The sequence below is a fragment of the Carcharodon carcharias genome, chromosome 14 (genome assembly GCF_017639515.1).
Source record: "Carcharodon carcharias isolate sCarCar2 chromosome 14, sCarCar2.pri, whole genome shotgun sequence".
NCBI lineage: Eukaryota > Metazoa > Chordata > Chondrichthyes > Lamniformes > Lamnidae > Carcharodon > Carcharodon carcharias.
Genome location: NC_054480.1, coordinates 17,165,703 through 17,181,209, shown reverse-complemented (window position 1 = coordinate 17,181,209; position 15,507 = coordinate 17,165,703). Strand labels below are relative to the sequence as shown.

The 15,507-nt window shown below is 43.6% G+C and overlaps 1 protein-coding gene across 3 annotated transcripts in view; it reads left to right on the top strand.

Annotated features, from left to right (window-relative positions):
• LOC121287003 (protein NDRG3-like) overlaps nucleotides 1-15,507 on the top strand; it is a 95,132-nt gene that overhangs the window by 45,092 nt on the left and 34,533 nt on the right. For all 3 annotated transcript variants that reach the window (XM_041204417.1, XM_041204418.1, XM_041204419.1), the window contains exons 4-7: nucleotides 7,919-8,024; nucleotides 9,853-9,973; nucleotides 11,535-11,597; nucleotides 11,709-11,769. In XM_041204417.1, coding sequence (XP_041060351.1) covers nucleotides 7,919-8,024; nucleotides 9,853-9,973; nucleotides 11,535-11,597; nucleotides 11,709-11,769 — 351 coding nt within the window. The remainder of the gene's footprint in view (nucleotides 1-7,918; nucleotides 8,025-9,852; nucleotides 9,974-11,534; nucleotides 11,598-11,708; nucleotides 11,770-15,507) is intronic.

Here is a 15,507-nt window from a genome sequence, read left to right as displayed (position 1 = left end):
ATGTTGCTGTTGAATTATCTAATCCTGAACTGCCGCTGTCTAAGGATATCCCTGATGCTGCAGTTCCTGATCATATCGATCCAGTAGGAGAATCTCAAGTGGTAGAGCTACGTTGCTCTAACTGAATTAGAAAACCACCTCAGAGACTCCATATTTAATTGCATGGCCTGTGTATGAATGTATGTGTTGTGGATTTAGATATTCTTTGTGAATAAGAAATGTACAAAAACTGAAGGAGGAGGAAATGTAGGTATAACCTTTCCTACTGCCTTTAGGGATCACGTGATTGTACTGACAAATGAGCCCTAGCACAGGTAATCTTAGTGAGGGGAGTTACTCATAGATTTGGTTCAAGCATGAAGCTTCTAAATGCGCTTTCTAATAAAGCTAACAGCTTTAAGTAAGATACCTGTCTGGAACACCAAGTTTATTACACTCGCTCAATGGCTTTGCAAGTAAAAGCATCGCATGCTCTTTGTGCTGTGACGTCTAGACGAGGAAGATCCCAGGTTCAATCTGTGGACTGTGTTGAGTGAGCTGTTCTCTGGCGGAGCACTGTAGTTGGCTTCCTCGTCCTTGTGGACTGCCAGGTCCAATTTTCAAGAGCCTAGGTTCCACAGTCAGAAGGAAGAAAGGTTAGTGCAGCAATGGTGATAATTCTCAGGCCCTTGACTCTGTGACAATGTGTTGCACTGAACCTTACAAGATAGGACAGAAACACTCAAAAAATGAGACCATGTGGAACTATGCCCCTAAAATGTAGGAGAGCACGTGAAACACACTCTAAATTCTGAGACCATACAAAAATATGAATTAGGAGCAGGAGTAGGCCACTCAGCCCCTCAAGCCTGCTTTGCCAATAAGATCATGGCTGATCATGATTGTAACCTCCTGCCTTCCCCTGATAACCTTTCACTCTTTTGTTTATCAAGAATCTATCTACTTTGGCCTTAAACATATTCAAAGTTCCAACTCCTTTTGAGGAAGAAAGTTCCAAAGACTCTACCCTAAGAAAAAAATTCTCCTCATCTCATTTCCAATGTGGGTCTGTGAGCCTAAATTGCAGGATTGAGTGACAGTATAGGACATATGAACATACGAACATGGAGCAGGCCCTTCAGCCCTTCAAGCCTGCTCCGCCATTCAATAAGATCATGGCTGATCTGATTGTAATCTCCCACCTACCCCTGATAACCTTTCACCCCCTTGTTAATCAAGAATCTATCTAGCTCTGCCTTAAAAATATTCAAAGACCCTGCCTTCTGAGGAAGAGTAAAAAGACTCACGGCCCGCAGAAAACAATTTATCCTCATCTCTGTCTTAATGGGCGATGCCCTAATTTTAACCAGTGACCCCTAGTATTAGATTCCCACACAGAGGAAACATCCTCTCCACATCCACTCTGTCAAGACCCCTCAGGACCTTAAAGGTTTCGATCAAGTCACTTCTTACTCTTCTAAACTCCAGTGGAACAAAACTGGAGCAAAACATTGGACAAAACTGAAATGTAGGATAGTGTGAGATACAGAAGCCTAAAATATGGAGCAGTGTGCTATTTTGTTTTCCTACAATGTAAAGCACTGGCATATATCATGCTTTACTAACATTGAGTGGTAGGCACCAAACGCACGTGCGTGCACACACACACACACACACTCTGCAGAGCTCTGAGATGCAAAGGGATCTGGGTGTCTTAGTGCATGAATTGTAAAAGGCTAGTATGCAGGTACATCAAGTAATTAGGAGAGCTAATAGAATGTTATCATTTATTGTGAGGCGAATTGAATACAAAAATATGGAGGTTATGTTTCAGTTGTACAGGGCATTGGTCCGACCACATCTGGAGTACTGTGTACAAGACTGGTCTCCTTGTTTAAGGAAGAACGTAAATGTGTTGGAAGCAGTTCAGAGAAGATCCATTTTAAGTGGACCCAATTCAAAATTGCTATAATTTCATCTCAACCTGGATTGGGCAGATTGTTTTATGGGGAAAGGTTGGACAGGCTGGGCTTATATCTGCTAGTGTTTAGAAGAGTAAGAGGCAACTTGATTGAAACCTTTAAGACCCTGAGGGTTCTTGACAGATTGGATGTGGAGAGGATGTTTGCTCTTGTATGGGGTGACTGTTTAAAATTAGGAGATTGCCCATTTAGGACAGAGATGAGAAATTTTTTTCTCAAAGGTTGAGTCTTTGAAACTCTCTTCCTCAAGACAATGGAAGCAGAGCCTTTGAATATTATTGAGGCAGAGGTAGATAGATTCTTGATGAGCAAGGGGGTGAAAGGTTATGTGGGTAGGCAGGAATGTGAAGCTGAATTTACAATATGATCTTATTGAATGACGGAGCAGACTCAAAAGGCCAAGTGGCCTTCTCCTGATCATGATCTGTATGTTGGTATGTACACTTTTTACAGTTGAATTTATGACTCTCATTGTTTAAATAGGCCTTAGCATTAATCTGTGCGTCATTCTGATCTCAACAACTCCGCGGCTTTACAGTGCAAAAGCTTAGTGCTATTGCTGTTGGGAGGAGAGAATAGGAAGCAAAAGTCTTTTACAGTGATGTAACAATCTTTTAATACCTCACATCATTTCAGCAAGTGTTTAGCTGCACTGCAAATGGGACAGAGCTTTTAATATAATTTCTTCAGTAATTGACCATAGATGATGGGTATTTTGGGATTGTAATACAGATGCCATTTCAATGATAAATGTTGTTATGCCAGATTTTATACTGCTTCTGTATGGGTTTTGCTTTTAACCAATCTTTGTGCATTAGCAAGGGACTGCCATCTTTCAGATGAGATGTAAAAGATACCATGGCATTATTTTGAACAAAGAGAGAGAGAAAAACTTGGATCTTTCATGACCTCAGGACATCCCAAAGCTCTTCACAACCAATGTAGTGTAGTCACTGCCACAACGTAAGAAGAGCAGGGGAGGTCATGCCATGTCTGAGCCAATATTCCTCCCTCGGTCAACACCAGGAGAAACGGATTAAGGGGCTGGGGGGTGGGGCCAGGGGGTGTGTGGGTGGGTGCCCTTTCCTCTAGCAGTGAAAGCATTGGAGAGAGCACAGAGGGTGGCCATAAGAATGATTCCCGGGATGAAGAACTGTAGCTATGAAGATAGATTGGAGAGGTTGGGGCTGTTTTGCTTTGAGAAAAGAAGGCTGAGAGGAGACTTGATAGAGGTATTCAAGATCCTGAGGGGTATGGACAGGGTAAATAGTGAGAAACTGTTCCCACGCGAGAGCATCGAGAACTAGAAGGCACAGATTCAAAATAATTGGCAAAAAGAGTAAATGTGATATGAGGAAAAATGTTTTCACCCAGAGGGTGATTGGAGTCTGGAACAAACTGCCTGAGAGGGTGGTGGAGGCAGATTTGATCTAGGTATTCAAAAAGGGAATTGGATTGCTACCTGAAAATAGAGGATGTGCAAAGTTGCGGGGATAAGGCAGGGGAGGGGAGTAGGTGGAATGCTCTTTCAGAGAGCCAGTGCAGACTCGATGGGCCATGAGGATACTGTGACACTGTATGAGACTCTGTGCCTAGAATAAGAATTTTTTGATCTAACTTGCACATTTTTTTCCATAATGACAACAAAGGAATGATAGGAATACAGTCACCATATACGTATGCTTGGGCGAAGTCATCTGTTGAGTTGACCTATCTATCGAAATCCACGGATCACAAACTGAACTGACAGAGGTTGTTTGTGTCACTGATTCACACATTGAGCATGAACCCTTCTTGCTGCAGCAAGTCGAAGAGGGAAGCTGGACCAAGCCCAAAGCCATGAGGTGGATGGGGGCAGGGGTTGGATCATGACCAAGCCATGTCAGCAGTGGCTCAGTGGGGAAGCATTCTCGCCTCTTGAGTGGCAAGATTGTCAATTCAAGTCACACTCCAGGATTTCAATCCAAAAATTGGGGCTGACATTCTTGTGCAGTACTGAGGGGGTGCTGCACAGTTGGAGATACTGTCTTTTGGACGAGAACATTAAACCAAGGGCCTATCTGCCCTTTCAGGTGGATCCCATGGCGTTTACTTCAAAGAGGAGCAGAGGAGTTATCCCTAATGTCCTGGCCAACATTTATCCCTCCGTCACGACAGATTTATCTGGTCATTATCTCATTGCTGTTTGTGGGAATTTGCTCTGCGCAAATTGATTACTTTCCAAACTACAACAGTGACGACACTTTAGAAGCACCTCATTGGCTATAAAGCACTTGGAGATGTCCAGGGATTTGGCGGCGGGGGGGGGGCCTTTGTAGAACTTCTCCCATTTGAACTTCAGTCTTCAACTCATAACTAATCCAAACCTCAGGAGGGTTTGCTATTTAAATGTGTTTAAAAACTTGGGGATAGGATAATGATCTTTGGTTTAAAATGTAATGCTGCCATGTTTTGCAACGCCTAACAGTTATTAGCACACAGGTGTGAATACCCACTTGTCTTCAATCCACTGAGATCAAACTTATAGCCAGATTGCTGGGAAGCATTGAGTCATGGAGGCCATGTACCTCAACAACAGAAACTTGTGTTATATTGAGCCTTTAATGTAGTAAAACATTATCAAACAAAATTTGGTACTGAGCCAGATAAGGGCATGTTAAGTAGGACAGATGACCAAAGGTTTGGTTAAAGAGTTAGGTTTTAAGGAGAATCTTAAAGGAGGAGAGAGAGAGAGTTGGGGAGAGAGGTGAGGAGGGAATTCAAGAGCTGAGGGCCTTGGCTGCTTGTGGACACATTCACCTTTGGTGGAGTGAAGACGAACATGCAAGAAGTCAGACTTGCAGGAGTGTAGAGATCTGAGGGTTGTCGGGTGAAAAAAGGTTGCAGAGATAGGGAGGGGGAAAGTGAGGCCGTGGAGAGATTTGACAAAAAGGAAGAGAATTTTAAAATCTAAGTGTTGCCAAACTGGGAGCCAGTGTAGGCCAGTGCGCATGACAGTGTTGGGTGAACAGGATTTGGTGCAAGGTATGATATAGGCAGCAGAGCTTTGGATGAGTTCAAGTTTATGGAGAGTGCAAGGTGGGAAGATAGCCAGGAGAGCATTGGAACAGCCGAGTCTAGAGGCAACTACCTCCGCAGACCTGGGAGAGAAAGTTCAAGAGCAGGTTGTCGGTTGGCTGCTCTTGTGAAACCTCCCTGGAAGCTGACTGACTGGAGACCTGGCACGAGGTCAGAGAGCTGGTTTCCAGGGAAACCAATAACCAGGGCTGATACCTTTTTCCTTTTGAGTTCCATCCACTGGAGCTGCGGAGGCCTGTTGTTTCTGTGAAGTTTGAACTCCAGGTTGATTGGAGAATGATGTACTGAAGGAGGTCCTGCTAACATACTCCAAAAAAAACCACATGTGTAACATCGGGTGGCTCTGCGATTGGATCTGGCTATGATAACTGCCACAGCGTAGAAGGTCCTCCTATTACCCCTCCCTGCTCCTTCCCCCAAATACTCACTGACTATGTAGATGAATGACCAGAGGGAAGCCACGCCTGAGAAGTTATATCCAACCACATCCAATCTTCTGGCCTTACAGCTTTCATTGTTCTGCTGGTCTGTTCTGGGAGTACTTAATGAGTCCTCTGAGACACTTCTCATGGGCCTGAATAGATTTTACTGCCAATTACATTTCTGGAATCGCACCAAATTGAGCCTCTTCCGTTCCAGTATATCAATCAAAGACTTCGTGCAGTTCTGTTAACCTTCGGTGTGCATCAGTTGAACATGGAAATTCTAAAGTTTGGGTGCGGAGGAGAAGATGAGAGATGATGGCATAGTGGTAGTGTCGCTGTATTCATAATCCAGAGGGCCAGGCTAATGCTCTTGGGGCATGAGTTCAAATCCCACCATAGCTGGTGAAATTTGAATTCAGTTAATAAACCTGTAACATGAAGCTAGTCTGAGTAATCATTGATTGTTGTAAAAAGCCATCCGGTTCACTAATGCCCCTTAGGGAAGGAAATGTACCAACCTTATCTGGTCTGGCCTACATGTGACTCCAGAAAGCAATATGGTTGACTCTTAAATGTCCGAGTAGGCCACTCAGTTCAAGGGCAATTAGGGACGGGCAACATCCCTTGCCAGCAACGCCCACATCCAATGAAAAGAAGAAAAAAAACCAACAAGGATTTTGATTGCGGGTGGCACAATGTGTCCAGTTTGAGGCATTTTCCCTTCGCATAGGTGATTACAGCAAAAGCAGTATTTTTCCAGCCAGATGTCCCGTTTGACCTTCACTAATCCACTTAGTGTAAGCAGGGCGAGGTTTAGCTGTGGCAGTGAGCTCATAAAGAGCTGAGCAGCCTAGCAGTCAGTGATGGCCAAGGATCTACCGCACAGAAATAAATGTTACTCCAGTGAAATTGTTTGGCTTTTCTAATGGTGCACTATTTTAGCGCACTTTAATTTCTAGCCTTTTGTTTACGGATTAACATGAGATTGAGCATGCATTTATAGTGGGAACTGAGGACCACAGGGGCCGTTGTCACCAGATTTGGGACTCAGCCGTAACTCAGTTGGTAGCACTTTGCCTCTGAGTCACATGGTTCAAGTCCCCCTCCCACCTCCCCCGGGCCTGAGCACTCTAGGCTGACACTCCAATGTAATACTGATGGTGTGCTGCACTGTTGGAGGTTCTGCCTTTTGGATGGGATGTTAAACTGAGGGCCCATCTGCCTGTTCAGATGGATGTAAAAGATCCCTTGATCCCACAGAGCTTGAAACTTGCTGAAGAGAGAGACGTGTTGCTGAAGTTTTTCACCTTGCACTCATCAGGACAAATGCAAGAATGCCAAATTTCAAGCAATCACAACAATTTATACTACAGGAGAAAAGGGTGTTTGGTTGGCAAGTCAACTCTGGCTGAGGCGTTGCCATGGAAAAAGCAATGGAAGACTTACAGGCTCCCAAATAATTCAAAAAAGATGCCAGGTTTGAACATATTCCGTTCGTTTGCAAGGAATGGATCCCTGCCTATGAATGTATGTCGCTTCTATCAAGTGTATAAAAACAAACTTCGGCAACATATCTCTCTTTTCAGCAACACCATGAACAACTTCTGCAGAGGCCTGAAAACATGCTTCCAAATTTGCCCCCAATCCAATGTTGATCCGCTCTGTCACCACCTCTCACATGGCTTGAGCTGTCTCCCCCCCCCCCCCACCTCCCCCACTTTGATTGGGACTGGATCTGCTACCTTTGGCCATGCCTGTGTAATTTCTAGCAATCTAATTTGGAGCCGCATCAACAAAGCCAAGGTCACCACGCATTCGGGAGGATGTAGAGGAGATTTATTAGAGTGGTACCAGGGGTATGGGGACTTCAGTTATGTGGAGAGACCGGAGAAGCTGGGGTTATTCTTCTTCCAAAAGAAAAGGTTAGGAGGAGATTTGATAGAGGTGTTCAAAATCATCAAGGGTTTTGATGAGAGTAAGTGAGGAGAAGCTATTCCCAGTGGTAGGAGGGTCGGTAACCAGAGGACACTGATTTAAGGTAATTAGTAAAAGAACCAGAAGCAAGATGATGAGAATGTATTTTTTCACGCAGTATGTTGTTATGGTCAGGGATGCACTACCATTAAGACTGGCTGAAGCAGATTCAGTAATAGCTTTCAAAAGGAAATGGGATAAATACCTGAAAAAGAAAAACTTGTAGGGCTATAGAGAATGGGGGGGGGGGGGGGGGGGGGGGGGGGGGGGGGGGTGGTGGTGGTGGTGGTGGTGGTGGGACTAATTGGATAGCTCTTTCAAAGTGTTGGTGTAGGCAAGCTGGGCTGAAAGGCCTCCTTTTTTTTGTACCATTGTATGATTCTATCTGCTGCTTCTTGGCAAAGATTGCTGCGTGGTATCGGGTCTTCAGAAAGGAAAAGCAAAGAATAAATGTGACCCTGCGTTCTTTTTTGCCTGCAGGAACATGACATTGAAACTGCGCATGGTGTGCTGCATGTAACCATGCGAGGTACCCCAAAGGGGAACAGACCTGTCATTTTAACCTACCACGACATAGGCCTCAACCGTAAGTCCTTGCCTTTTAATATTTCCTTTCCTCAGTCTGTGCACCATTCTCTAGTCAGTCTGAGGGTGGGGATGTTCCCCGATTGTTCAGTAACCTGGAGAACAAACCATGGGCTGAAACTCCTTGCAGTTTACTACTTATCCCTCCATCCCTTTACAACATAGCGGAAGTCAGGAACTCGCGCTGGGGAAAGTGTTAGCCGTGACTCAGTGGGTAGTACTCTCACCACCTGAGTCGGAAGGTTGTGGGTTCAAATCCTACTCCAGAGACTTGAGTACAAAAATCGAGGCCAATGTTCCTAGTGCAGTACTGAGGGAGGGCTACGCTGTCAGAGGTGACATCTTTCCGATAAGATATTAGATGGCTACCTCCTCAGGTAAACGTAAAAGAACCCGTGGCCCTATTTTGAAAAATTACCCTCAAGAGCCCTGGCCAATATTTACCCTCAAACAGCATCACTAAACCAGTTTATCTGGTTGTTAAGATGTTCCTGTTTGTGGGAGTTTGCTGTTTGCAAATTGCCTGCCATACATTCTGCGTTACTTCAGTGACTGCATTCAAAAGTACACCATTAACTGTAAACAGTTTTGGGGCATCCTGAGGTTGGGAAGATGCTTTATAATTTATATAGAGTGAGAGAATGGGACTGACTGCATTCCTTTACAGAGAACTGGCACAGACTTGATGAGCTGAATGACCACCTCTTCCTCCTGTGCTGTAAGGACTGCAAGCTTTTTGGTTGCAGGGGGCAAGGGATTAATATTGATGACACATGACACATGGTACCATTTAACAACGTGGCACAGTTAATCCTCCATATCTCTCATTGTAGTATTTATTAGTGTAAAGGGAAAGTTGGCTGTTTTACTCAAGGTGGTCAGGGTGATACATAGACTCTGTGACGATCTTATACAGTGAGCTTTGAGATGTGCAAATGATGAGTGCCAGCCTCAGCACTGTAAATTACCCTGTCAGGGAGAGTGGGAATACCTGCTGTTGACCAGGTTAGAGAGGGGTGAACACAGCTCTGGAACCTGAAAGCCCACCAGCCCTGTTGTGGGCGATGATAAAGGAATGAAATTGGTTGGGGGTGTGGTGGGGGCAGTGGTGGGAAGAATTGTAAAGTTCTCTTATTGGTCAACATGTTCTTGGGGTGGGTCCTTGTGGAATAGCCTGTGGAATAACCCATTGGAATTGTACATCCTTTTTGCAAATCTATGGGAAACAGGACCAATGTAGTCAGGAAAATAAGATCCAAAACTGATGGGAAGATGCAGCTCGCAGTATGTGTACTCTTGGTTGAAGATAAACACTTGAAGGAGGAAGTAATGGAAATTCATGTTGATGGGTTTAGATGAAGTGAAGTTAGCTGGAGGCTTGAAACAAAAACTAAAATAGCTGGAAAAACTCAGCAGGTCTGACAGCATCTGTGGAGGGAAAAGCAGAGTTAAGGTTTCGAGTCCGTATGACTCCTCATCAGAACTAGAGACAGAAAAAGAAGAGAACTAAAGAAGGTCTCTTTAGTTCTGATGAAGAGTCATACGGACTCGAAACATTAACTCTGCTTTTCCCTCCACAGATGCTGTCAGACCTGCTGAGTTTTTCCAGCAATTTTTGTTTTTGTTTCAGATTTCCAGCATCCACAGTATCTTGCTTTTAGCTGGAGGCTTGTGGGTAGCATAAACACAGGCATCGATCAATTGGTCAATGGCTGGTTTCTGGGTTGTAACCACCATGAGAGAGTGAAAGTTGTCACAAGGGAGGGAGTTTTTGTTGCTGTTTGTTTCTCCCACCGCGTCCCTGTTAATGCTTTGCCATTTGCCCACAGACAAATCTTGCTTCAACACATTGTTCAACTATGAGGACATGCAGGAAATCACACACCACTTCGCTGTTTGTCACGTGGATGCCCCTGGACACCAAGAAGCAGCCCCACCTTTCCCATCGGGGTGAGAGGTTTCTGCACATTGTATTTTGTTTAGTTACTGTGTTCATTTGGATAGATTCTTGACTAACAAGGGAGTCAAATAGACAGACAGAAAAGTAGAGTTCAGGCCACAAATAGATCAGCCATGATGTTATCAAATGGTGGAGCAGGCTTATGGGACGAAGGGCCTAATCCTGGGTATGTACTGTTGCAAAGCTTATCTTTCAGGAGTATTTGGATTAATTTCTTATTTGGATTAATTTCTTGGATGCAGATGAACGTGAATAGGTCATTGAGTTCCTGAGCTCATTCTGTCATTCAATTAGATGATCTGATTTGTATCTTTACTCCAACTATCCATCTTGGTTTCAAATCCCTTACTTAATACCCGTACCTAACAAAAACCTCTTCCTTGTAAGATTTTTGCATCCTTTGCCTCTCTGCCCTGACAGCCTCCTCTTAGGCTATTGCCAATGCCCTTGTAGCTGGTGAACAGGAATTGCTGGAGATCAGGTGGGTATGATTTTCCCCTCTCAATTTCCCTCTTACCCCCATCCTCTACTTCACCTTCCTGGCCAAGAGACACTGCAACCTACATGTGGCCTGGTCACTCACCCACCCCAATTCACAATGCAGCTCAGCTGCCCTTATTTTATGTAGAGACAACCAGCCATGGGTTCATTACCTCAGTGGCTATCATCAGTGAGAAATCCAAAGCCAAAGGAATGCCAGTAAAACAGGGCTGCTAAGATGGTGGCACCTAGTTATTTTTCCTTCCAAAGTGTGCTGTAAGAGTCATGGATTGAATATAAACTGTCAGGTAAGCAATGGATTTATAGGAAATGTAAAGGAATGCTCCCCTCCCCTTCATGCTTCCTTGAGGGAGCATGGATTGGAAACCAATACTGTAGACTTGATTCTCCAAGTTTGGGAGAACAGGATCATGGAAGCATCTATCTTTTTTGTTTAGTTGGTAGGGCATGCAGCATATAGAACACAAGTCACATCACAGTAATTCACAACGGATGTCAAACTTGATAAATGTGACATGTTTCCAATGAGATTGAAGATCCAGCCACATAAACCACATACCTATACAGGCACACTGTATGCTTCATTACATTTGCATTGAGGTGGGGTGGATGGAGAAGCCTGAGCGTTTTTGCAGTGAAAGTAATTTTGATCAATTTTTTCATGTACACCCGATTCCCTGATCATTAGTTCTGATGAGCTGCAGATGGGTGGGTAGTACAGTTTGAAGGAAGGCTGACAAGTAAAGCATAAACATAGGGAAAGAAAGGGAATAGGCCAACTGGTCCAGCTAGCCAGTCATATACTGCCCTGGTGCAGTATAATACCAGGACCCAATCAACCCTTTTTACTCATCCTGATAGCTAGGGTAAATGGTTTTGACATTGCTAAAATCCGCTAATGTTGCTACCTTTGGGATTGTTATCGCAAAACTTAATACTTGGGAAGCTGCTGTAGAAATCTGCAGGATGTTCGGCTGCAGCAAATCACGCCAGACCAGGTTAGCAATGGACCATTTCCTGACTTATGTTTTCTGTCTTTTGGTTTTGCAGATACCAGTACCCAACCATGGATGAGCTGGCTGATATGCTGCCTACCGTCTTAACCCATTTAAAGTGAGTTGGTTGCTCAAACAGACTCTGAGTGAATCCCAACTACATGATCATCTTCTTCATTTGCCTCAATGAGCAACTGTGCATAATGAATTTTATTTGATTGTTTTGCAGCATACAGACTGTAATTGGAATTGGAGTTGGGGCTGGTGCTTACATCCTAACCAAATTTGCAGTGAGTAACCAAATATATTAATTAATTAATCCTGGGAAGGCACGCATTTCCTGTCCCGCGCCCAGTTTCCACAATTTTTGGTTGCACCTTTATGCCAATAGGTAACATTGATAATGCCTGTGTAAACATTTAGAAAGGGGATCCTGTATGTAAACAGTAGGCTGTAACCAAGTAACTTGAGGCTCTGGCCAGTAGATGGCAATTGAGAGAGCTGCTGAAATGTTTCAAGTCCATCACCACATTTTGTATATGTATTAAAAAGAAACTTGTGTGCATTAACTAACTATTCCCATAAAGTTTCTCATTATTTGCTACTTTTCATCTTACTTATAACTAACAGTTTTTGCATATTCCTTCAATCAATGATCCAAATGAGAGGTTTGCCTTAACATTTTCTACTGGTGATTTGGTGGTGTCACCCTGATAGAGCGATGAGCCATTTAACCAGCAAGGATCCATCATCAGGCAAATTCACATTGTTTCACAACTATGCATTCATCAATCTAGTCCCCAAGCTTTAGAATTCCCTCCCTAAACCTCTACACTTTTCTTCTCCTTTAAGACTCTTTTAAAACTTACCTCTTACACCTGTCCTAATGTCTTCTCGTTGTGGCTTTGGTCAGCCTCCTGTGGCAGCTGTAGCTCAATTGGTAGCACATTTGCCTCTGATTCGCAAGATTCCAGGTTCAAGTCCCACTCCAGGGCTTGAACACAAAATTCAAGACTGACATACCAGTGCTCTGCTGAGGGAGTGCTGCACTGTTGGAAATGCAGCCTTTTGGATGAGACGTTAAACCGAGGCCTCACCTGCCTGCTTGGCCAGATGCAAAAGATCCCATGGCACTATTTTGAAGACGTGCTGGGGAGTTATCCCCATTGTCCTGGCTAATGTTTGTCCCTCAATCAGCATCACAATAAAAGCAGATGATCTGACATCACATTGCTGTTTGAGGGAGGTTGCTGAGTATAAATTAGCTGCCACATTTCCTACATTACAGCAGTAACCAGCAAAAAGTACTTCGCTGGCTGTAAGCTGCTTTGAGATGTCTGGTGGTCATGAAAAGTGCTATATAAATGCAAGTCTTTTCTCTTAGTATTGATTTTTGTCTGATGATGCACCCATAAAGCACTTTGGAATTGTTTTTACTAGGGCGAAAGCACTATATAACTGCAAGTTGTTAATGAATAGACAGATTGGACCATTCATTGTCTCCCCTCTGCTCACAGTTCATTTACAGACATAAGGGTGAATTCAGTAATCCTGTACCCAAAGCATGGAGCCTCACTAGGCAGGAGGCCAGTCGGAGATGGTGGAAAATACCAATGTCCATTCTCCCACCCACAGTCTAATTGAGCAAAGCTCCGTGTTGGGAATGCAGGAAGGAACGCAGCAGGAAAGAAAGTGGAAAGTATCTTTTATGACCTTGGGTATTCAGTGTAGTCACTATTGGAATATAGAAAACACCTCAACAAATTTGCTCACACTAAACTCCTACAATGGTAATATAGTGACCAGAAAATTTGTATTTTTTTTAAATCATAGAATGGCCCCCTTCTGTGCTGTAACCATTCAGCCCATCGTGTCTGCGTTGGCTTGCTGAAGGGGGAATTCACCTAGTGCCACTCTCCCTTAGCCCTGCAATTTAGTTCTTTTCAGATAATGATCTGATTCCCTCTTGAAAGCTTAAGTTGACCTGCAGTCTCAGGCAGTGCATTCCAGATCCTAACCACCTGTTGCGTAAGAGTGTTTTTCCTCATGTCGCTATTGCTTCTGAATTACCTTAAACCCGTGCCCCCTGGTTCTCAACCCTTCCGCCAATGGGAACGGTTTCTCCCTATCTACACTGTCCAGACCCCTTATTTTTGAATACATCTCTCAAATCTCCTCTCAACCTTCTTCAAGGAAAACAGTCCCCACTTCCCTACTCTAGCTCTGTAACTGAAGTTCCTTATCCCTGGAACCTTTCTCATTAATCTTTTCTGCAGCCTGTGTAATATTTTCACATCCTTCCTAAAGTGTGGTGCTCAGAACTGGATGCAATATTCCAGTTGAGGCTGAACCAGTATTTTATAGGGGTTGAATATAATTTCTCTGCTATTGTACTCTATTGATAAAGCCCAGGGCGCCACATGCTTGATTAACGGGGTCTCAACCTGTCCTGCCACCTTCAATGATTTATGCACATATATAACCAGCTGCCTCTGCTCCTGCACCTTTAAAATTATATCTTTTATTTTATGTTGTGTCTCCTCCTTTCTTGTTGCCAAACTAAATCGCTTCGCACTTCCCTGTGTTAAATTTCATCTGCCACTTGTCCGCCCACTCCACTATCCTGTCTGTTCTTTTGACATTTTACAATATCCTTTTTGTGGTTCACAATGCTTCCAAGTTTTGTAAAATCCACAAATTTGAAAAATGCGCCCTGTACACCAAGGCCTAGGTCATTAATATGTATCAGGAAGAGCAGAGGTCCTAACACCAATCTGTGGGGAACCTTCCTCTAGTTCGAGGAACAACAATTCACCACTATTTTTGTTTCCAGTCACTCAGCCAACTTCGTATCCATTTTGCTATTGTCCCTTTTTATTCCATGAGCTATAACTTTGCTTTTGTCTGTTGTGCGGCACTTTATTACATGTCTTTTGGAAGCCCTTGTACATAGCATTACCCTCATCGATTCCCTCTTGTTACCTCAAAAGACTCAAGCAAGTTAGTTGAACATGATTTGCCCTTAACAAATCCATGCTGGCTTTCCTTAATTAACTCGGATTTGTCCATCACTATTGATTTTGTCCCGAATTATTGTTTCTAAAAGCTTCCCCATCGCTGAGGTTAAACTTGCTTGGCCTGTAATTGCTGGGCTTATCTTTACACCCTTTTTTGAATAAGGAAAATTATGGCCAGTGCCTCTGCAGTTTCTACACTCTCTTCCTTCTGTACCTTTGGATGCATTACATCTGATCATGGTCCCTTATCAATTTTAAGTATAGACAGCCTATCCAATGTTCCAGCTTATCAATCTTAAACCCTTCGTATCTGAACTACTCCCTCTTTCACCATGACCTGGGTAGCATCATCATCTTTGGTAAAGGCAGATGCAAAGTATTCATTTAAAACCACGGCCAACACCCTGCCTCCATGCGTGAGTTCCTTTTTTGGTTCCTAATTGGCCTCGCTCCTCCTCATACCACCTTTTTACTATTTATATGCTTATAGAAGACATTTGGATTCCTTTTCGTTAGCTGCTAATCTCTTCTCTTACTCTCTCTTTGCTTCTCTTATTTGCTTTTTCAATTCCCTTCTGAACCTTCTGTATTCAGCCTGGTTCTCAATTGTATCATCCACCTAACATCTGACATAAGCACCCTTTTTCTGCTTCGTCTTACTCCCAATACTATTTGTCATCCAGGGAGCTCTGGATTTGTTTGCCCTACTTTTCCCCTCATGGGAACATACCTTGACGGTACTTAAATTAGCTCTTTAAAGGCAGCCCATTATTCAGTATCAGTTTTGTCTGCTAATTTTTGATTCCAGTTTATCTGGGCCAGATCCATTCTTACCCCCATTGAAATTGGCTTTCCATCCGTTAACTGTCCTTATTCTGGATTGTTCCATGCCCTTTTCAATAGCTAATCTACACCTTATGATACAGTGATCACTATCTCCTAAATATTCTTCTCCTGATACTTGATCCACTTGGCCTACCTCATTCCCAATAACCAGTCCAGCAATGCCTC